Source organism: Ixodes scapularis, unplaced genomic scaffold (genome assembly GCF_016920785.2).
Source record: "Ixodes scapularis isolate PalLabHiFi unplaced genomic scaffold, ASM1692078v2 PGA_scaffold0__279_contigs__length_252992795, whole genome shotgun sequence".
In the NCBI taxonomy this organism is placed as follows: Eukaryota; Metazoa; Arthropoda; class Arachnida; order Ixodida; family Ixodidae; genus Ixodes; species Ixodes scapularis.
Window position 1 is genome coordinate 66264454 of NW_024609835.1, and position 24383 is coordinate 66288836.

At 46.0% G+C, this 24383-nt stretch overlaps 1 protein-coding gene across 2 annotated transcripts; it reads right to left on the bottom strand.

Moving 5' to 3' along the window:
* Nucleotides 1–247: 247 nt before the first annotated feature.
* LOC8023930 lies at nt 248–23290 on the bottom strand. 2 transcript variants are annotated; one of them, XM_029980743.4, is made up of 7 exons: nt 22978–23290; nt 18218–18428; nt 12169–12347; nt 10097–10159; nt 7429–7603; nt 5250–5428; nt 248–2045 (listed from the first exon to the last, which is right to left on the bottom strand). In XM_029980743.4, exons 1-7 carry the CDS (start codon nt 22981–22983, stop codon nt 321–323), a joined length of 2538 nt encoding a protein of 845 aa, XP_029836603.2. In that variant the 5' UTR covers nt 22984–23290; the 3' UTR covers nt 248–320. The 2 variants fall into 2 exon arrangements, with proteins under 2 accessions (XP_029836603.2, XP_029836604.2); XM_029980744.4 differs by having other exon boundaries at nt 18218–18412; nt 22978–23201.
* Nucleotides 23291–24383: the final 1093 nt, after the last annotated feature.

The following is a 24383-nucleotide window of genomic DNA, read 5'->3' on the forward strand; positions in this document are numbered from 1 at the left end:
ACAAGTAGCTTCAATGACAGCCCTTCAGTCCTAAAAAAAAAAAAGGTGGAAAACAAATGACGACGGCTCGCAAGCGCTAACGGTGTCGTGGGGTGTACGTGTTTAGTTTCCAATTAAAAGAAGAAAAAAACTCGCGCAAGTGATTTGCAGCGGTGCTCTCGAAGCCCTAGAAGATTGCAACCTTCCCTGAATTCCTGCTATCAGCACCATGCCCGCCTCGGAAGGAAGTAAGAACACACCACCACAGTTTTCTGCCCCACCCATCTGGCAATATCGGAAAGTAACCACACTATTCTGTCGGTCAAATGTCGGTCCCACATTTACACGTTCATGTTTCTGATGGTCACCACAAAGGCGTCGCCCACGGCGTCCGGCCTGGGACGCCCGGGCTGGAAGTTGAGGCCCGGTCGGAGCTGGGAGTGGGGCTGCGAGGGGCAGGCGCAGCAGCCGCCCCCTTCCAGGAGAAAGGTGACGGGGTCCCTCGACACCGGCAGGGGCGAGATGGTGGCCACCTGCCTCTTGGCGAGCACCACATACCTCTGGCGCCGCTCTGCAGAGGAGAGTGTCTTGGGCGGAAGTGGCGGCGGTGATGCCACCGGGGTCGTCTGACTAGACTCTGTCTCCCCTTCAAAGGTGAACTCTTCTTCGTCGGGCAGGGAGGGGGCCGAGGTCGCGTCCGACAGCTGGCTTCCGTCGCCGCCCGTGTCGGCAAAGTCTCTGGACGTCCAGGTGTCCTCGTCCGACGAGTGACGCGCGGGCGGGGCGGCAACGCTCAGGTTGGGCATGGAGTGGGCGTGCGCCCGGGCAAGGGCCGTCCAGGACGGGTCGGTTGTCGGGACTGGGCCGCTTGAGTCCGACGGCAGGGTGGCGGCCGCAGTGGGCGTGGCAGTCTCCGTTGCGTTGTTGCTGCTCTCCTCGACGGAGGTCTGCTTGGAGGGCACCGTCCTCTCGCAGATGACCCGGATGGTGCGCCCGAGGCCCGAGATGACTGCGTTCTCGTCGTGGCGCTCGAGCGTGCCTTTCCTGCCCCCGCGGAAGGCCGCGCCGCCGCCGTTGCGCAGGTTCTCGTGCCTGAGCAGGCTCAGCCTCCGCGAGATGCACAGGGGAATGTTGGAGAGAGACTTGAAGGGACTGGGCTGCCGCTTGCGACGGCTCCGCGCGGGCAGCGTGTTGAACACTAGGCTGCCCTTGTGCAGGAAGCAGGGCACCTCCACGAGGAACGAGTCGCCCTCCCTCGTCGCCTTGCCGTCGGCCGTCCGCCGGGAGCACACCCCCGCATAGTCTCCCCCGATTGTGAGCACCACATGTCGCTGCGCGGAGGGGGTGCTCATTTTGGAGGAGCACTGCGAAGCCTCCCCCCGCGTGCCGGCCACATCCGCTACGCCGCGCTGCCCTGACTCTCGGCCGTCTCCGGCGACGCACCCCACGTCCTCAAGGGAGGGCGGCTGTGAGTAGGGCGGGGGCGGGCCCCAGAAGTAGGCCGGGATCTCAGCGTAGCCGCAGGGGGCCTCTGGGAAGCCCTGTGGCCCGAACCTGGGGTTCATCTGAAGATGGTGGAACACGCCGTCGTTGGACCGCGTTCTTCGGTGAGCTGCGGCACTCCTTGCGCTCCGAGAGTGGCCGGCCCTCGCTTCGGAGTGCGCGGCGTGACTGCAGCCGTTGCGCCACGGACTGGGAGACCCGGGAGAACCCAGCACCTCCGTTGGAGACGGAGTGGAGCATCGCCAGCCGTCGCGGACCAAGAGGCGCTCCACGGCGTTGCGGCTGGGCCTCTGGGAAGAGCGGCTGCGACGGCTGCGCGCCCACGGCAGCCACGAGAGCGGGTGCCTGCGGCTCGGAGGTGCCCTCTCGTGGCCCGCAGCGGTCGGGCGGGTGGCCCGCGACAGCTCCTCCTGGGTCGGGCGCTCCGGTCCCACCGACTGTGGGGTCAGCAGCCGGTAGTCGAGCACGTCCCAGAGCGGCCACGGGGCGCACATGTCGTTGTAGCAGGCGCAGAACGTGTGGTTGGGATGGCGTCGGTACAGCAGCCGGCGACGCAGCTCCAGCTGCAACGGGCAGTACAAGCGTTGACAATCGAGACGAGTGTGAAGGAAAAACAATGTAGTAGATGCTTAGAGAGCTGTCTCTAGAAGTTGTTAGGCAACTTGGGCAAAGTCTAAAAAAAAAACCCAACATCACTTTTTTTTACGTTTATTTATGAACGTTGCTTACCCCTACAGGTGCCGCGACAGGTATGGGGTAGCATTTCACGTGCCATATATACTATGGTACAAGTCACATAAAATATATAATAAAAAGAAAGAAAAATCATGAATAATGTCACCTATTAGTAGGCCTAAAGCCCCTTCATGTTATAAAAGTAGAGCAAGGTGCGTCGATGCACAAGACACGTGCAACGTGCAGCCCCTGGGAAGATCACGGCAGCATAGTGCAGCACTGAGCTAGATTTCAGACACCATGTTCTTTCCAGAAGTAGCGTGCGGTGCGTGGCTCGAGCATTTCCACAACAATGAATGGCTCCACTTTTCCCAGGATAGAGGGGCTTTAATTAGGCCAACTTTAAGTGTATCAAACAATAAAAGAAAAAGTGTAATTGAAAAGCACTACACTTCAATAGTACAAAGATCAAACCGAACAGTCAACGCTAGTTATCACTTTCTGTGACGAGAACAAGAAAAACATTCAATGGGTTACACTACATAAATTTTAAATAGAATTCTGAAATTCCCGTGGTCAGCTTGTTTTACTGGGAACTGTTCATTACTCTAATGTGTTGCAGAGCTTACTGTGGATGCCTGAAGGCATCAAACAGGAAGGCAAACTTCAATGTAATGAATTCATACGGAGGTCTCATTACATTGTGTGAGGGGGGGTCTTGTCACAATGTGGAAAGCCAATAACTTTTTCCTCACAAACCACCCGCCATTGGTTTTCAGCTGGGCTGTGTGTTTATTGCTCGGAAGAGCAGCTACATGCCCAATGTTTGTGCGTTAATGACAACTGCCATAAGTAAATAAATGTTATTTGTAATGTGCATCGTTTTGTGGCACTGCAGTTGAGCTACTTGGTGAATGACTCAAACCATAGACAAAGATGAAGCTACGTGGTATGAGCTGACGAGCTTCAGCTCTATTATGGTGCCTGGAACGAGTCTGAATGATCTGTCTACCATGTCCTAAAGAAGTGGTCCCTCGATTTTTACCTAACGACGTCTCAGAAGTGTCACATTGTCGCTGGCCGGAGGTGAACAAGTCGCACGCCTATTCCGCTGCAGGTTGCTCTCCAGTTTGAGAAACCACGGCAGCCTCAGCAGCCAGGAGTTTTGGGACCCCGTGATGACAGCGACACTTGCATGTCGTACATTCTGTGGGGTCTTCAAGCGCCAACCGCTGGGACTGGGACGTCCCACGACGTGACAGGCCGGCTTTCGCGATTTCATTCATTGCCACTTCGAGACAACTTTTGACGCATCGGCAAGACGGGACACTAAATGAGCCGGTTGACGACACATTCCAGGTACCGTAGCCTGTGGCGTAGATGCGAGAGGGGGTTTGGGCCGCCCCTTGCAACCCTGCTGGCCTGGAGCGGGCAGGCGGGTCGCAGGTGTGTGTCTTTGAATGACGGCACGCACCTGGCACGTCTTGGCCACCGTCCTCCGGCGCCCCCAGGACCGACGAAGTCCGCGGCCCGGTTATGTGTCCTTCGTGTGTGTGTGTACGGGGTGGAAGGAGGTGTGCAGAGCTTGAACTACCGGGTAGGGAGATTTTGAGCCTTCTTCCGGTTTGGGACGTTGGGGGATTGCAATGACAGCCCGGCGGCAGCCGGCTGCGACGGCAAGAGGTTGCTGGATGTGTCGTCGCTCATTTTTGCCGAGAAGCATTTTGGTAAGTAACATTAGTTGTAGTAGCTCTTGTTTGTGCGTTTATCATTACCCTTGAACCCTGCCCTCACGTGGTACATAGGCCTTCTCTTCGGTGTTCCAGAGAGGGAATGTCTGTGAACCAGACGAGGGAATGTCACGTAACCGTCGTGAACAATGCTGCAGAAATGCGGGACTTGGTTCGTAAATTTGGTATCTCCAGACTTCGGGACCGCAACCGTTATAACCTTTCGGTTATTACGGTCGGCTCTCTGTAATCTGAAGTCGCTTTATTTGAATTCTCGGTTAGTTTGAAGCAGGGGCGTGGTACCGGCAGTTACATGCACAAGTCCATGGAGAAAAAAAAAAAAAGTGCAGTAATTGAAATGTTAACTTTTGGAACTGGTTCATACGAAGAATTTTTTTTGTGGTCGAGAGGCCCGGCAACTCGAGGAGCATGTAAAAAACCTTGCAATCATGCCGACCAAGTTGAATCGCACACGTGCATACTCTCAATATTATCTACCATGTGCGCGGTGCATAAACAAGCCGTGCTGCGCCAAGCCAGCATGGCTGCGGGCGTGCTCATCGCAGCTTTGTTCATGCGAAAGCTACAAAAGCGAGCATGGTGCATACAACCAATGAAGCTTGGCTCAAAGCGTTACCCAGTCCTACGAGATGTTTCATCCATGGAATATACTGATGCCAACAAACATATTGCGGTCTGCAGTCCGCCATTGGATGGTGAAATTGTGCAAGTACGTCGTAAGGCACAGAAACGATTGCATCGCTTTCTGTGCCGAGTGGCCAAGCGCCGCTAACGCAGAAACTGCTTGTGGCGCTACAGAGGCGCCCTAAGAAACAAAAATACAGTCAGTGCACGGGCAAGCTGGTGGAAGTGGAAGCCTCGGCACCCTAAGAAAGGTTCGCAATTTCCGGAACATAGTCAATACCGCACGTCTTTGTTAGTGGAGACGAGCAAAGATCAGCTACTTCCAATGAGTACTGAAGAAAAAAGCGAACGGTTTGAGTAAGTTTTAGTTTAATTCAAAGCATTTTGCTGTCCCCATGAGCTTCGAATTATGGAGAGTCAACTGTATAACTATAAATGCCTGAGCAACAACAGGCGACATGTTTCTTTCCAGCTTTTCTTTTTTCTGCCCCTCCCCCTTTCTCCTCCCCCCAAATCATTCCCTCAAAGCACAAGCTCGTGACAAAAAAGGGCGGAGGAGAAACGACTGTGCTGGCAACCCCCCTCCTCACTATAACGTACTGGCTACGCCACCAATATAACATACTGGCTACGCCACTGACCATAGCTGCACCGCACACTTGCTGTTAAGGGTAGCACATGTGAGCAACACAGAAGAAATCGTGGCCCGAATAGTACCTGTTCGAGGTAGACCTTCTTGCGTTCGTGGCTGAGCAGCTGGTAGACGAGCATGGAGGAAAAAATGCACACCAGGATGCCCACCACCGAGAGACCGAAGAGTGCCCGCAAGCAGCCGTACAGGCTGCCGTGCACCACCTCGCAGTTGGGTGTGTTGTTGAACACAAACTGGTGCTCCCCTGCACAGCAGAGAAAGGCAACACACGGGAGGCCCGCTGTAGCCGCTATAGCAACACCTTTAATGGACCAATCTATCCGGTCAGATAATTACCCCATCATCTCAGTCCAGCAACCCTTCAAAAAACCTCTACATTTTTCCATCCAAAAAAATGTACAGGTATTTTTTCACCGCAGAAATAAACTGCCTCACCGAATGCCCATTCTCCGCCTAATTGTAGCCCTAGCGGTTCGATCTAGATGGCAAGGTTTCAGAACCCGCATCTTATTCAAAAGTTATAAGTGATGATTTTCCGAAAATTTCAAAGAGAAAATGGCGGCCGACAGAGCTCTCAAATACATGGAGACGAATGACAGCACCAGTCACCAAAAATGGGCCCCATATTCCCCGTTGAGATTGTCAGAAAATCGTTTTTAACTTTTGAACGAGATAATGATTAGTTCTGGAGCTTTGGCGTCTGGTCTGAACCGCTGGCACTACACTTGGGCGGGGAATAACATGTTTGGCAATGCATTGTTTCATTTTGCGGTAATGAAAACACTAAATTTTATTTGGGGGGGGGGGGGGGGGGGGGGGGCACACTGTACATTATGAATGAAACAACTCAATTAAATAAGAATTTACCTATCCTAAAAATGTACTCGGAAGTCAGAAATTTTATGTATATTCCTTCAAAAATGCTACAAGGATGTAGTCCCAATAATGTGAAGTACCACATGCTCCTGAAATCTACTTGTAGTAAATTAGAAGTATTCAACATATACTTGGAAGTACTACAGGGTCTGTGAGGGTTCAGAGATTTTTGCAACGCATAAATAAACTGCATTGTAGAACACAAACTCTGCTGGACGATAGCCCCAGCAGTGATTTAGTTTGTTGCAACTCAAGAAGGTAGCGTGAGGGAAAGGAAGGCCGGGGAGGAGGAAACAGACGGAATGCTGGAGAGGAGGAGGTTCCCCTCTCCTCTCCAGCATTCTGTCTGCTTCCTCCTCCCCAATGTCCCTTTCCCTCGCCCTACTTTCTTGAGCTGTAACTTACTATAGTCGGTCGCAAAGGATGCAACAGAATATGTCACCTGCATCAAAAGTTAGGCACCATTTAGTTCTTGCTTTTCAGCTAACCAGCATTTTGCATTACTAGCTGATGTAAGCCAACCATTTCATTCCAGGGCTCATAGATGCAGAAGTGGTTGACCCAAAAAAGAAGAAAATTTAAAAATGAAAATGACAGCTGGCACTGTCTGACGGGGTGCTATTTACAAGTTATGGTTTCGCTGCCAACAGAGTAAACTTTCACTTAAAAATAGAACCATAAAAAAAGGAAAGAAAAAAAGGTATTTTTGAACTTTTGGGGTTGCAATTAAACTTTCAAATCTAGCCAGTGCCGCGAAAGGTTCAATTGGTGTGGTGAACATTCTGCAATGAGCAGTTCATCTTAGTGCTACAAAACCCACCCAAATGGCTTTCTTGATTGACAACATACTTAGAACACTTACCAACACTGGCATTCACAACAGAAAATCGGAAGAGTAATTTTAGAGCGCAGCTCTTAGGCGCCCGTTTCCGACGTTGCACTATGGGACGTTTCTCATGACGTCACACGTGACGTCGCAAGGGTCACTTGTGAAGGTCACAACGAACAGCATGACCTTCACAGTGAAGGTCACGAGCTTCACGTGACCTTCACGAGTGACGTCACGAGGGGGGAGGGAGGGAGGAGGAGAACGAGGGGAGGAGGAACATGCCCCCCTCTCCGTACCCTCCCCTCCTCCTCCTCCTCCTCCTCCTCCTCCTCCTCAAGAGCTGCGCTCTAATTCGGCATTACAGGGAATTGTAAACGTCTTTCATTTTTACAACTTCCCCCTTTCAACACACCCGCGGGCTGAGTCCAGCAACCGTCCAGAATGTCCTACTGAAAGCACACAAACCAGAGTAAACACCCCTCCCAGAAACTTGTGGCCGTTTGCTGTTGACTGCCCAAGCGAGGAGAAATTGCACCCACCGTCGGGGGCTGGCAACTCGGCGATGGCTGAGAGGCACATGCAGGCCTTCTCCTTGGAGGAGTAGTCACACTTGTGCAGCGTCTGCAGCCGGTTCATGTGCACCACCGTGGTGGTCACCGTGATCACCACGCAGAGAAGCACGCATGTCAAACAGCAGCCGCCCGCAAACTTCACCTGGGGTGGAGACGGAGAAGGGGTGCTCGCAAAATATCCTCAATTTATATTTAAAAAACGTAACAGATATCAGACAATGCCTAGAAGAAAAGTACACATTTGTGCTGTTGTTACCTGCACAGAAGACTATTTTGTCATTGTTACAAGCCTTCAATGGCAGGAATTACTTTCGTGTGGAAGTATGCAGCAAGCATCTTGCAACGAATCTCGTTTACTCGCTGTAGTTTACTGCTGGATGTGAAGAGGCTTACGGGAGAAAGCTCAATGACTATGAGCGTTAGAACGGCGAAATAGAGCATTAAACATGCTTGCTCGTAGCAGGTTGCCCGAAGACAACACTTTGTGTGCTGTGTGGGAGCGTGCTGTTTGGCGGGGGGATGATTGGCCGCCTAAGAATACTGACGTTCTGTGTTCAGTATACTTCTAAGATGACTGCTTTGACGTAAGAGGTCAAACGAGAGCATACCTGCAGAAAGCAGTGAGTATCGTTGCGACTGTGAACGCTTATTATTTTTTCGTTAGTTGCATCTAAAACACGAGATGGTATGGTTATAACAACCGTGCACCTGCAAAACAAGTAGTATAAACAACTTTATTTTCGCGAGCTTGATATTTCTCCAATCTCTCAAACTGCCGATTTCGGTGTTAGATCACTTACACAAATTTTCGAGATCGTGAGAGGTATGCTGCTACTTATACATTACGAAAACATTAAATAGGCTCAATACAACTGGATAACGAGTTGTTGTGAAGGAAAAGTGGTTTGAATAGAATCATTCGGGTGTTTGATAACCGTTTTGAGGGAAAATTGAGTATTTTCTCACTGATTTTGCCTCTATCAGCAGCCTGCCGGGGAGCATTGGCTTTTTCAACTTATTTAAATACTTTACTATATTTAACTCACCATTGTGAGTGTTATGTTTTCTGTAAATACTGTGAATAAATAAACAGACTAAAAAAGAAAAGAAAAATGTGAGTTTATGTTTACAACCATATCAAAAAAGGAAACATTTTTTGTTCTTCCACTCTGCCTAGATGCTTCTGTAATAGTTCAGAGGTAACTCCGAAGTTATAATGAGATATTCGAGAAAAAGGAATGCAACGTGTCTTAAGCAACCTTTGAGTTCTTTAAAACAAAAAAATAATTGTCTTGTTTTCTACGTAATACGCAGCCCCAAAAGCAACAGAGCACTGCAAGTGCCCCTTCCAGCGCCGTTTCTTTTTTTGCCCCAAGTAAGATGGCTGCCGACCGGCTAATCTGGCTTCACACGGTCGCATGGGAGTGTGTGGGAGACTGCCACTCCAGAAGTCTTATATAACCTCCTTGGTTTAGACTCATGTTGGACGTTTCTACGGCCTCCTTCTGTCACCATATTTGAGGCTACGGGCAGAGCACTGCAACAGGTTGAAAGTGATGCCGCACAGCTGCTGTGTCCTGATGTCATCATCATTGTTTACTTTCCTTGAGGGCCATAGGGGCAGTATACAGGGGGGCGGCAATAAAACAAAAAATAGAACAGTAAACACAAATATAACCCTGTAAGCTAGTAAGCTAAGTTAAATAGAAAGAGGGCAATGAATTGAACAAATTTAGCAGCATCATTTATAGAAACAATGTTGTCAGGTAATGAGTCCCAATCCTCGATAGCCAATGGTAGTGCGGAAGTCTCGTGAAAAACAGTTGATGATTCAATTGGGCATAATTTACGTGGGTGATCTAAACGAGGTAAAATATGGTGGGGAGGTGAGAGTAATGATTCTCAGAGGTGGTTATTGTAAAAAAAAAAAAGAAATTCAATGAAGTGACACTTGGTGGCAAAGGGAAAGTGAATGAAGTTTAGCTGATTGGCATAATCCTGATATGCTGGTATATGTTGAGTATGGTTATTATAATCAAAAAGAAGGGCCCTGTTTTGAACTAGTTCTAGATGATTTGTGAGCCATGGAGACCATATAGGTGAGGCATATTCTAACTTGGATCCTATAAGATAGTACACGCTGGTAGTGCAACTAGTACGGAAATAAAAAAAATCCGCCAGAGAAAAGATTGCATCGTTCAACCTGAAGTTTTTGCAGCCAACCTTGGCAGAGCTGTAGTGTCTTACTAGGACTACTGTCCGAGCTGATGAAACAGCAATCGAGTGAGCGCTGCATGCCTCTATTGCAAGTTCTTTCTTCTGGCATACGGTGCTCCTGACCACTGCATTAATGGCTGTTCATTTTCCAACGAGCATCCACTCTTTTGACTAAGCCATCCAGACAAACGTATGGGATTATCAAATCTTGTGCCGAGGTTTTTGATAAGAGTAAAAATCTACCAACCTGCGAGGCCCTTCGCAACCAACGTTGAGGTGAGCACCGACACGACTGAAGCAACCAAATGCTCGGATATTTTAGCGCTCAAGCCATGCTTAACGGTGAGCAGGATGATACGAGAGCTTACTCTTGTACCAAAGGTCATTAGAAATCATAAAAATGTGCTTTCTCACTCACCAAATAGGTATACCGGTTCCGACGCTTGGCAAAGCACATCACCATGAGTCCTGTCACTATTAGCTGCAAAATGAAGCGCGAAAATGGGAAGAATGACCTCAAAGTACAGTATCATCGGTGGTAATGGCACCATTATAAATTGCATGCAAAGCAACAAATATCTATGTGAGCAAGGTGCAACACAATTACCGTAATAATCCGAGAGATGCCCCAACCCCAAAAGATAACCCACCCCTATTTTTGGCATGGTTTGCTATTTTTTTTAAAAACACTGAAAGACAGCCCACTTTTAGTAATTGCAGGGCCCTGGCCAATGGCGACCTTGGCAGAAATGGTGTTACTTAGCCACGGGGGGTGATAAGCAAACATTGCTGACTGAAAGAACAGTTGTTTTTGGTTCATCGCCCCTCCCTGCCATCACAAGTTTCCCAGGTCACAGAATCCAAAAACTAGCATTTTTTCAACTTTTTTTAAATCGCTCACTGAAAGTTAATTTACTCTCTATTTTTACTCGATTTACTTTCAATCTTAGATGGGCTATCTCTAGGGATATTACGGTAGTGCCAAAGATCAATCGCAGGTATTAGAGTTTCACTATTGCATACCAGCCTCAAGAGTATCTAACCTGCAATCTGAGTTCATCAACGAGGGGCTTAGAATAACATCAAAATGTTGCATATTTCAAAATGCAAATGCTTACTGTGCAGTCTGATAAACAAAATGCAAGATATTGCAATGTCTGAGCACAGAAAGTAACCTTTACTATGAATGAAAATCTGTACAAGTCCAAAGGCCTCCCCCCCTTTGAGTGGCTTTAACACTTTTTGTTCACGAGCAAGTGCATAAGCCATAGAATTGACGAAATGGCGCCAGCAAACTTGTTCAGTCGCATTCACAGGTTTTGCGGCCCTACCATGCTGCATGGCCTCTGAATGCCTTTTCTGTTGCTACTCAAGATCAATAGTGATGTCTTGCATTCGGCCAAATGCTTCAACTCGCCACAGACAAGAACTTTGCGTAAAAGTGCAGGGCCATTGCCAACCAGGAACATGGTTGCTCGACACTTGCTACTTTGGGCACCATTATGTTGACACTAGCTATGTCCGAGTCTTCCGCAGTACCGCATGCCGCTAAACGTGCACGCAAAGCATGCAAAATTCTTTGCGTCCCGAACGTAATCTTTCCAAAAAGGTGAGCACACACAACACGCAAAGCTGGCCTTCGTTTTGCGCATGCATGATGTAGACCCGCAATGCACAAATTTCCTAAGCATGTATTTGACTTATAACCCCGCCAGATTGGTCATTTAGGTGTACTTCGACCAAGTGCACTTCAGCTATCTGAATGTCACTTCAAGTGTGTTGGCGCCGGAAGGAAAAGATTAGTACCACGTGGGAAAGATTAGGAAACGATGGGTAAAGTACTGTTAGACACAAAAAAATGTTGAAGTAAAGGCATAAATGTCTCGGCAATATTTCCTCTTTAATAAAGACATGTCACAATAATTAACTATCTCTACACCAATTTGACGGTTCTGATCAATCTTCCCCAGTCGAGACGAAGAAGCAGATCCAACCTTGGCGTTCCACCTAGGTCTGTGAGGATGCCCCGACACTGCTTTATTTGATAATGAGGATCATGTCGATACTGAAGTAGACTGTATACTTCTTTGCTATCCAAGACGGGATTGGAACGACTGCCTTTGTCGTAGTCTTTTATCGGTTCACCACGGCGCTAATCTCGGTGCAGGTCAGCCTAAACTGTAAAGCTAAGTAGGTCCACCCAACGATTTTATTTGCAATGACACTCCTCACTCTTTTTTCTTCCTCAGATTCCCGATTCTTTTTAAAATAAAATTCACGCCACGTCTCCGATTTCCACATTGCTATGTTTTACTCTCGAAACACTGCTATTGAGGCTACACACTCAATGGAGTGAAGCAAGTTCATCAGCTCGAACTTACCTACCGAGCACCAAAAATTTTTTACTATATTTTACCGCAAGTGACACAAATGTGAAGCCGAAAAACCTATGTTGTCCAGGGGAACAGACACAGAGAAGGTCACACTGACCACGGCGGCAGGGACATAGGTGGGGATGGTCTCGAAGAACTGCAGGGAGGACGTGTATGACCTCAGGGTGAAGTAGATGGCGATGAAGAGGACACCCACAAAGACGGCCGAGCCCCCGCAGACCAGGCACAAGATCACATACTTTCGCAGCCAGATCAGCCACAGGGAGGACCTGCCCTCTGCAGGACGCATGAAGAGCAAACAAGCTTGTCAAGTATCTCGCGGCAACTAACTAAAAGAGGTATGATCAAGTTCTTGATACCATCATCTCGCTTACATTGGGCACTGAATAAATACCTGGGCCAGTCATGCGATGGACCCAAGTCATTTTGTAACACCTATTGGAACCACCAAAAGTCTACTGTAAAACCCTTAAAGTTTGTGAGTTCTTAATTTTCGCGAATTTCACGAATTAAAAATTTCGCAAAATTTAAGGGCACACAAAAATTTTGGTTTCGAGAGTTTCAATGCAGGCGTCTGGAATTCGTAAAATTTAATGGCCGCAATTATGTCCTCTTTGAACGATTTGCGAAAATAAGGGGTTTTACAGTATTATGAAGCAGCAAAAAGTACTTTTTGAGCACAAGCACAAACTTCAATTTTATTCATACCACTCTGAATATCATATGTCAAGATTTGTGTGTTGGCCTATCCAACTAAAAACTGTGCACGCTTTGCCTTCACACTTCTGTGCGACAGCAGGTTTGATTTACTTATACACAGAACTAGCTGTTTAGTTGCACATAGAAACACTGGGCATGTTAACAAAATGCTGATCGATGAAGGACAGCATGAACTGCTGTGAATGGTCATTTTAGCTACAAAATAAAATGTAAACCAAATAGTATACTGTCACAAATGACAAATGATGAGGCGGCAAATAACTAGAAAAACTAAACATTTTAATGGGGCTATCTTGTACCCAAAACAAAATAGAAGCAGGTTAGCGTCGCAGGCATCGATGTCGGCAAAACAGCAGGATCAAGTGCTGGAGCGAGGCGGACTGCGGCTCAGCATGCGGAGCCCCTTATGTACATGCATGGGCTTCTGAAACAATCTGCGCAGCAGGTTCGGTGCATAGAACATTTCAACCTCGAATAAACAACAATGTTCTCAAATTCACCAGAACGTGACATTTACAGAAATAACAAAAAGGCACGCCCGCTCCAGGCATTGAACCTCGAGACCTTTGGGTAGGAGCCAAGGACGATAACCGTTCAGCCAAAAGGGCACTGCCTACTTGGCCAGCTGCGCGTGTGGCAATATTTCACTAAAATAATATTAGAATAATCTTGAGCACACAAATTGATGTTTTATGCAAGTTCTAATGGTTGTAATGAAACAAATATTCTTACTTCAAATTAAAAAAAAAAAAAAAAAACCTTTGTCAAAAAATTTTAAAAATTAATCATATTTTGTATGTAGAACCTTATAATAACATAGATTGGCATGTGAACGATTTCTTAAAACAATCCAGCCAAAGTTGTCCAGGTTATTCCCAAGCTTCCTTCTACTGCTTCACCGAGTTTAGTTTAAGTTTGTTCTATTGACTGCACCTCGAACAGATAAAACATATATAAAGGTGACAACTAAACAATAGAGTTCAAATAAAAATAAAGCTATGCAGAGCGTAAGCTCGTCTGTTCCCTCACTAATCAATACCCCAACTAAATCAGGAATTTGAAGAAGATATCGACAGAATATCACAGTTTATCATAAATAATAGCTTCAGTATAAATCAGAAATTTTTACAACTAAGAGATGTTACATCAATACTCCCGAAGTTCTTGTTTTTTTAAACATACCCGACGCTTGCGTGTTAAAGTCTCACTCTGGGGGAATGTTTTCCTTTTAGCACTCGGATGCACAACAGCAAAGCAAAATAAGCAAAATTGCAATGCTTATACTTCGCGGTTACCGCTTCACTGCAGCACACAAGAGCACGGTGGGAAGCACACTCAACAAAGCTAACTTACACGCCAGAGCAGACTTGGAACATGAGATATAGCGAAACTTCCAGGTATTGTCAGTGTTTGACACTGATAGAAAGATCAAATAGGATAGTATGTTATCTGCGGCTAAAACCAAAAGTTCAGAAAATTCGCACAAGCCTACCTACCATAACTATCCAGACGTGTAGCGGGGCCTGGGCCATTATATTTTCGGTATTTACTAAAGTGAAATCAAGTTTTGGCCCAATATTCGTGCAAGTTCCTCACATTTGGGCTAATTGTAGCACAATATAGCAGGGCCCTTTGGCCCAGTTTGGCTCAGTAATCACATCACTGCTGTGCGGAGACACACCAACAGACCGCTTTTTATCTTTGCGTATTTCAAGTTACCATGACAATGATGGGGTGTTTTCATTTACAAAATTACCAGAACCATTCCGTTTTTTTGTCTCGTGTCGTATTCACAGAAAGTGAGCTTCCACAAGATTCCTTTCTCATCATCAAACCTGAAGCGCTTGGGTGCATATTATTGGCTGCTTATTTTTTCCCTCCCAACTCTGTCTCAGCAAGCCTCTAGAGGGTAATTTAGATCACCGGGGGTCTTTAGGATGCAACGAAAATCCAAATTAGAGTGCTCAAACTACTATAAACGTGAATCAGAATATCAGTGATGGAAACAGCATTTCACTTTTTGTACCAGGTTTCGTAGCAGGCAAGATATTGGTTTGGAGCAGCCACTGACATTTTTGAAGCAGATGTCAACATCTGTGTGCTCATCACGTGAAAATTAATAAGTGATTGCATCGCTAAATGGAACACAGAGCACACAGCCATCTTTTAGAAATAAAGATGCCATTTACAATCTATATATATATTTTTTTTAATGAAATATAGCATTATATTTTAGTTAAGATAAAGCCTTATCTCACTTCCCCTTTTACGCTCCGTGGCTCATTTAGCCTGCAATTATTATTCCTCCAAACTCCCAGCAAAAGTCAGCACATCCGCCAAAAACGTCCAGAAATAAAAATAGGGACCATAAATTCTTCTGAAACTACCAATCTCAAGATTCTAATATCATAAACTGCAAAAACTACCACCCACATATATGATGAAAACCTGCAGTTGTGCTTTAAATAAAAGTATCAGTGCACTTGAGCATTGAAACCAGAAATGACTTAAACCTTGCTGCCCTTTCGAATGATCTTACCCACTGCTCCTAGCACTGTGGTGCAGAGTGGTGGAGCAATGAAACAATGCAAGCACGCTGGTGTGAGGCGGGGAAAGTTGACGCGAGCAGTGCAAGTAGCCATGGCATGTAGGTGTCTGACAGACATATGATAATTAAGCGATCTCATCAGGAGTAAAAGGTCCCGGTTTTGTTGTAACACAGTAACCACCATCCCACTGTTTTGGAAAAATTTTTCGCAACTTTTAGCTCCTCACATTGCCGACATTGTTTGAAAATTCAGACGATGACAACTTCGGCAAGAATGATGAGCAGTTTTTATACTTCGTTTCTTGAGTCAAGGCGCAGCCAATGCTACGAGCCAATCGGATTAATAAAACAGCGTCAAAAGTGTGACATGATGACAATCGTCATCTTTCTCTAGGTATTATTTCATAGGCTAAACGAATGAAGCAGAGGGAATAATTGCGCTTTTAGTTTGTGCGCTGGTGGTTGTATCTGTTTTCAGCCTTCGACTGCGCTCTGACCTAAGATAAAATCAACTATACGGCAAGCAGAGACACTGTGAAATACATATTTGTACCCTTTTCCATTCATTCTACTTCTCTAAATATTATATTTTCCAATAACATTCTTGTTTTCTTTGTTTCAGTTCATCTTGGCACAGGTGAGGCACAATTCTTAGGAAAACTGCCATTTTAGCACAAGATGTAGCAGACGTTCATGGTGCAATTTGACGGAAATGGCGCAGCACTTTCATCACTAGAATATGGGCACCTCAGCCAGGGTTTCAGACTGCAAACTGGAGATTGGCTGGTTGAACTGGTTGGTGTGCCAGCCTATGCAACACAATGCTATGAGAGCAATGTTCTTTTAGGATACTTGCAGCACACAACCAGCTGCAAAGTAGCATTGCCGAGAACCACAAGCTTACACTCACAGTCTCGGCCTTTACTCAGTGCTTTGACACACATAACAGAGAGTAAGCTCCAAAACTTTGGCATCTGGACCCAGCTGCTGGCACTAGATTTAGGCAGAAACTGAAGGTTTGGCAATGCATATCTTAATTTTAGGTGAAAAAAAAGTGATTTCACTTTTTCCTAAACACCTAGTATACACATTGCTGGTGATCTTTTGCATATCGCCTGTGTTTTGTTGTTATGTCTGATAGAAGATGGTGCTAGCAGGTGTTTGATGCATATTTAGGTATGAACAACAAATATCTGCAGTTTGAATGTGTACCTTGAAAGCATGGCATCCCAAAAGATCACAAATCTCACCAGTGATTAAATTCTCTATGTTGAGTTTGACAGCGACAGAGATAATGCCCATGACAAACCCATGGAAGGGTTTGTCATGGGCATGACAAACCCTTTTGACCCATTAATTGATTAAGAAATTAATCAGCAATTTACTGATAGGCTATGGCTTAAGTGATCAATGTCCCAGTCTCAATAGACACAGATAACAATAACAGTTTTATCATCCGCAGACTTCGTATCTGCACCCGAACCACATCTGCAATGTTTTTAAATTATTATATCTGCATCCGATCCGCATCCAAACTGCATCAGCTAAATTCAGAAGCGCATACAACACGCAATACGGGCATTCACTTTACATCATAAAATTCAGCGTACATCCAAACTGCATCAGCTAAATTCAGAAGCGCATACAACCCGCAATACGGGCATTCACTTTACATCATAAAATTCAGCGTAATGAAAAAAACAATTTCAGGATGATACCTTATAAGCCGTTTGCTCATCTTTGTACAAAAAACCTCTATGAGCCAGAATACGGTGAAAGCCATTTTATCGTATTCTGTCCTATTGTATTTATAATATAAGGAATCATCCTTTCAAAACAATTCCATCTCATCTCCCAGAACGATTCATTATAATATAAGGAATCGTCCTGGGAGTTTGCAACACTCTGCTCAGAAGATGTGCTCAAAAGGAAAGAAATCTTAATATCTTATTTTATTTTTGCTTTGGAACACTTACTTCAAGCAGATTATCTAAAGCTGAAAATCAACAATGAATGTACTAACAACATTGTGTCAATTTATTTCGATCAAACAATAAAAAAAAGTGGAAGAGAAATGGCAGCCATTCACCGCAGTGAAGTACTCATATTTAAGTGGAAGACGCGAATACACCACTGGGAAAATATCACAGAACTTAATAATGACAGCGCCTCCTATCGGCTTCAGTTTTAAACAAGAACCTGCAGCTGAATGCTCTAAACCGCACACTTAGCAGCGAGTTGCCAAATGTTGGGAAAAATAAAAAATAAATGCACGCCACGAAGGGAAGGAGGCTTCTTGTACTTTTTTGTACATTGTATGTTTTGGGCTTTTTTTGCTCCAGAAACGCTTTCCCTTCTTTCCCTGTTAGACAAGAACATGCCTTTCCAGGACGACTGATGCACCTGCATTCTTTACTTTTTCTAGGGACAACATTTTTGGCAAGAAAGCACGCTCTAGAGCAATATTTGGGGAGAATTTAGTCTTTCTTGGTGTAACGAGCAGTCTTTCCCCCGATTGGCATATTTTTTTTCTAAGAGAGTAATTTGCTCCTGCAAAGCATTCGGTGATGCACTTCATAATGTCACTCACTTATTCACCCTACACTCTGCAGTCGCACATACTTATGAGCCGCCTCGGCAAAAATCTAGAACCGGACCGGCGAATACGCGCATCCGATCTGCATCCGCAGTCCCTGGCATCCAGCATCCGATCCAGAATCTGCCAAATTTGGTTCATTCTATACACCAGTTGACTGCAGATATCCGCGGATGATCCATGGGGAATCTGCAGATACGCAGGGTTCTAAACACATAACAAAGGAGTCTAAGCAAGCAAGGGGCTAATGCACCAAGAGGAGGTTGAGGAAAAGTCACTTGCCTTGCCTGCGACCTGGGGTGGCCTCGTGGCCGTGCCTGCAGCCCAGCGAGGAGGGCGGCAAGAAGGGCTGGGCGTAGGGCAGGGTCCCCGGAACCCCAGAGGGGGAGAGCACAGCCGAGGGCCCCTGGGGGGACGCCTCCATCCTCAGGGAAGGGCAGGGGACGGCCTCTGCACCGGGCCCACCCTCGCTGCGCCCTGCCGACAGCACAAACTGCTTCAATCGCACCGTGGGCTCGAGGGCTTCAGCGACAGCCACTGGCCACGTCGCTCATCGGACAACACTAAGCTCCGATTCGCTTTAAAGGGGAAGAACGACGACTCTGACGTCTAAAGAATGCACTGCTCATATTTTTTATATTGTTTGCCTTGGCACAAGCAAGAGAAAACGCAGCCCCTTCGCCCAAGATACTGCAATTCCGCCGCGTAACTCGAAAGAAAACAAACTCGTAATTTCTCGATCTGTAGTCATGTGTGAAAGTCGTTAAAACCCCGGTTTCACATCATGGGAAGTATGCAAGTTTCCGTGACGACGTCTAAAGGAAGTCAACCCTCTTAAATGCAGCCCTCCCTCGTTTAAACTTTCTCTTGTCTCGATCACCCACCGCAACCTCCAGCAACATTAAGCCCTAATAAAGTCACCATTGTGGAGGGAGCGGAGCACTGCGGACAGTGAAGATAGAACTCAACGAGAAGCAACCTGGTACCCCTGTGACATCGCTCGAAGGACAGTGCAAGAGTCGAAGGGTACCTCGAACTTCGATTTGTTTCGTTTCTTTTAAACAAAAACCAACGCATGCAAGAAAACATATTTCTTTTCTGCTCTTTTTTTAAAGGTGACATAGATAGTTATTTGCAATTAAATGGCCAAGGCCAAAGTTCGAAAATCGTTGTGCTTTTCCTGCCATGCAAGCTGGACCAGTCCGTGCCCGCTTTCAGTGCCTCGTTCGGTGCTCCTTGGCTGGCTCCCAGTGCTCACCTCCCCTCCTCTCTGTCGCACACCTCGAGGTACTGACGGGTGCCTAACAACTGGTGCAGGACATCATTACAAAAAGTGTTCCCCGACAAAGCTAACATCTTCCGCACTGCACAAGTTACCTCGTAGCGGCTGTAACTCCAGGGACCCTGGCCGTCGCAATTTCTCCACACCTTCTGCCCTTTGCCTGGAGCTTAGACTCAGCTATAAAAAGTTTCAGTGTTGGCTGACTCAGTATTGCCAAGGTTCACTAGCTCGTCCGTCTCCCGTCATTCGTATTGGCTCACTCCCACAGACCACTAAATTCATTCACTTCCAATATCACATTCACGTTTGGAAACTTTACATAGGTATGTTGCTAACAAAGCACAGGTTAAGAAAGTATGTGAATCACGCATTAATCGGTAGTAGCAGCAGGCAGCAGGTAGGCATTGTCTGCATCTTTGTATGGGGCGATGGTGCCCTGTTGGCATTTATGGGAAGCATGTGCAATGGTACCAAAGCAAGAGGGAACCAGCAATTTAGACATTGTCAGTTTAGAGGGAGTTGTGTATTTATTCATTGTCTGAATAAAAAAATATAGGTTGCCAGAAAGGGTGCCCTAAAGAGACACTGACAACCCCTCCAAAAAAATTTTTTTATTTTTTTGCTAGGCCATTTATTATGGTGTCAGAAGACTACCCCATCATTATTTTGCCACAGCATCAAATATTTTTTTAATAAAGTCAAAATGTGCAACTACTTGGAACCGAACATGGACTGGGAGAGGAAGAAGAAACATAGAGGAGGAGAAAGTTACCAAAAGTCAGATGGCTGTGCAATTCCTCTTTTTTTTTTCAATCAATGTATTTGCAGCTTTTTAGAAGCAACAAAAAATGGGCATCATATTTGTTGTATATTTTTAGTATTAAATGTGTGCCTTCGATGAACCATGCCTTTGATTTATCTTTGGTGGTTGTGTTTAAACCATAGAAAACTGCACATGACCACGGAGAAGAGAGTGAGCGCAAATCAAGCCGGCCAGTTCTCGGTCGGTGGTTTTCAGGTGGAAAGAAAACAAATTTCGATCCGCAAATTGTGTTCTGGGTAGTTGGGCTCTCATATGTCATGCACAAATAAAAATTCCGAGGACACCTAAGCACTTCTTAAGAGTTGTGAATGCAAAAGCATAAATGTCATTCTTCCGATCCCTCAGTTCGTCTGCAGCATACTGGCGTAGACGGGCACGTTTAGCTACTGCCGAGGTAGCGGCCAACGGCCGAACGCGCCCTTTCGTGAAGTTGCCGCGCCACGCTGAGCTCAGCCTTGGAGCCTCGTTCCTTGAAACTAAGACGCGGGCCAGCCAATGGGAGCCTATCCATTAGATTTCTACTACAGACGACAGGCTTCACTCCACTGGGACAGGGGAAGGTGCCACTTGGCGCGGCTTCAACAGCTGATGACATCGGCTCACTCCATGCGACAGTTAATGCTTTCGCATTAGAAACCTTGGCCACCATAAATACCCTGTCAGTGTCCCTTTAACCCTTTGACAGTCGTCGCCATACATGTACAGTGGCGATTACACATTTGAAGGTATTCGCCTAAACGGGAAACCAAGTGCATTGTGGAAGGCCTTTTTATTTGGTATGCATTTGGAGGTTATGAGCGTTATATATGCACAGTTTTCATTAACATTTGCACAGTGTTTCGCTTTGCTGAACTATTTAAAGTTTTTAAATTTAACGCTCCGCAAACGTGACAGACGGCAGATGGTTCATTCGAATGTCGGCTGCTCTGGCGGTAGTGGCAATTGGAGCACCGGCTCTTACACTTCGAACTTCTATGTTGCTCAGAATTTAACTCAGAGGATGAGAACTTACAATTCGACAAAGAAGCTCTGTAAAGTACTGTCAGGGAAGCGAACGCGCCAAAATGAAACCGTGTTGAAGAAAGGTGACAACTTTTCACCTTCAATATTTACATTTGATGCACCTAAACCTGAACCGCCTGCAAGCCTTGAACGTATTTCCGCTAGATAGTTGAGAAATAACCTGCACATTGACATTTCTTTACACTATTCCTTTGTAAACAAAACCTGACCACTGGGAAACATCGTTTGGCCGAAAATCTCAACCGTCAAAGGGTTAAGAGGGCAATATTGAAAGTAGAAATACAAATGTTTGAATGAATGTTTTGGAATGAAGACCCTTTAAATTAAGCAATAATTTTGCCTTTGGAGTATTATAGCTTCACTGGCGATGCTGACCACAGATGCTAATGCTACTTTATCTGCTGCCTCACTCGACAAATGTTTTCCAATGATGATCACTCATTAGAAATGATTAAGGTAAATCTGTCACCGAAGGACCACAAGCTAAGTAACGCTCTACCCATCGGCTGATGGATGTCCTTCGAGATTAAACAATGCTTCTGAAGCATGAAGTGGATTATTACTGAAATAAAAGTGTACAAATTCTTACAGCAAATTACGCTGTAGCCTACAAAGGATTGCTTGGGTGAGAAAAACAAATGAAAAAAACATCAATTTTCCAAGAATGTTCATTACGATGAGATGTGACAGAATATGATAATCATGATTTCTGTATGATACAAGGTTCCCTCTGTGCCAATAAAATGAGCATTCTTCATGGTGTGCTGTTGATGAGAATTTTTTTTATGCACCACACCATCTAAAAAAGGCTTTTTTTTTTTTTTGCCGAAATTTGTTTTTGCGGAATGTGCAGCGTGATTAAATGTGTGCTAAATTTTTGGGGTAATCAAGATATGATCATGCTAAATTATGTAGTTAAATATCTTGTTTGTTAGCATAAAGCTTGTGGCTCTTAGCACATCACTTTTCAGGACCTAGTTTGATAGTAGTACTGGTAGTACTACAGACATCTTCGTTTGGGTCTGAACCTAAAAAAATAATTCTGCTTTTAAAATAATGATTTGCCATCACCTTGACGAGCCACCCGTGAAAAACAAATGACCCGGCATTTTTTTGTTCGGCAGTCACGCAAACTGCATAAACATGCGTTTTCCGATTAAACGCTTCAACTAAGAAATAAAGGAACCTGACGCCTTGATAGAGAAATAACATGCTAGAAACCAAACGAAGCAATCAAACCCAAATTGCAGAAAGAGAGAGAACAAGAGAGAAAATAAACAATGATTGTGGGGAGCTTTGCAGTCTAAAAACGAAACCAGGGAATAGTCGGTCGATTTTTTCACATGTTTATATAACAAAACAAACCCCAAAACGAAAAAGCGTCTACAACGTTTTACTAATTAAACACCTTGGTTTTCAGGACACAAGGCTCTAGCAGCACTTAAATCCTCCTGGAAAATAAATGTTACCATGGGAAGTAATGTGTCATTATCAAGAGCCATATGATATTATAACACGCAGACGAGAGTCCGACACCAGATACATCTGACCGTGTGCCTGACTTCATAATCAGTTCAGTGAAACAGGTCAGGACCATCAACTACCTGGTTTCCCATATTACCGGGTCTAAGCGAAATCAGATACAATGCGCGAGACAACTGCAGAATAAAGAACGCCAACCTGAATTACAAACTGAAAACATGCACAAACGCGGAAACTGAATTGTGCCTTTCGATCCTCATGAAAGTGTCAGCGTTAGGATTCTAGACAGTTCAGTTTGAAGCAGCCTCAGCAGTAGTGTTCTGTGCAGCGAGGAGCTTCTTGACTCGGCCGATCATTAAAAATGGACACATTGTAACTAACTAAACTAAAATAAAAACAGAAGTCGCAAAAACAAAAAATTAGGGGACCTACCAGCATCCGCAGATCCGTTTTCCTGCTGTAGGTGGCTACTGCTTCCTCAAAGTAGAGGCTTGAAAAAGGTAGATTTCTCTTCGGCGAGCAGCGTAGGATCACAAGGACGCATGATGGGCGGGACAAACACTACCCGAATCATGCGCAACATAGGAACAGTCACCCAAATTGGTTTGTCCGACTTCTGCAAAGCTCAGTGGCTCAGTAGGAAGAGGTGTTGAGGGCATCGGCAGCATCGGGGGTGTCTCGCCTCTCATCAGTCTCACTGTGCGGCGCCATATCCGCAAGCCGCAAAAGTTTAAAACACGCAATAGGTGGCGCAAGCCGCCCCTTGATTAAATGACCTACGCGCAAGCGCAGGCCCCGCAGCAGTAACCAACGAACGGAACGAAACGTTGCAGTGGCCCATCCATTTAGCTGGCCTGGAACGCGTCTCTGAGTGGTGTGTTTACCGTGGCCAAAAAAGTGGTCCTTCGATTTCTGCCTGATGACGTCATAAAAATGTCATGTTGTCGCCAGTCGCGACCCTGATGGCGTCCCAAGAGTTGTAGTATGAATAGCAGACGCCTGTTCTGCTGCAGGTCGCTCTCCACTGTGACAGTTAACGGAAGTTAGAGCAGTCGGAAGTTGGGACGCCTGGGGCGCCGTGACGACAGCGACACTCACGTTCGCTCGTGTTTTTAGCCACCATTTCTACGGCCAACCGCCAGGAACGCGACAGGCAACAGCATGAGACTCCGGCTTCTGTGACGTCATTTGTTGCCACTTCGGGACCACTTTTGGTGTATGAGCGGGATAGGAGTAGGACGCTAAACACACCAGTCGGAGCAGTGGACGCAACCTTGTGCTCGACTCAACGTTTCGGTACCCCCACTCACTCACTTCATTTCGACTTCCGTCGTTCAAAGCGCCATCCAGATTTTCGTTTACGAACTGTGTGTTCTATAATGTAAACATAGAGTACGGTGGCATCTAGACGCTGCGCGCTGCGCGGCTGCGTTTCGAAACGTAGCACGTAACATATCCCATAGAATACAGAGAAGTTACCAAAGCAGCCGTCCGGTGTGGTCTGGCGCGTCGAACGACGGGAGGTGGGTCGTGGTGAGTGAGGGGGGTACTGCTCGTGCATGCAGCCAAATATTTGATGCCGTTATGGTGCCTAGAACATGGCCTAGAACGCGTCTCCGACTGGTGTGATTAGCGTCCTATCCTGCCCATACATCAAAAGTGGTTTCGAAGTGGCAACGAATGACGTCACAATAATGTCATGCTGTCGGTTGTCGCGACCCTGGCGGTTGGGCGTAGAAATGCTGGCGAAAAGCACGAGAGAACGCGAGTGTCGCTGTCGTCATGGCGTTTCAACTTCTGGCTGCTGAAACTTCCGTGAAATGTCACAGTGGAGAGCG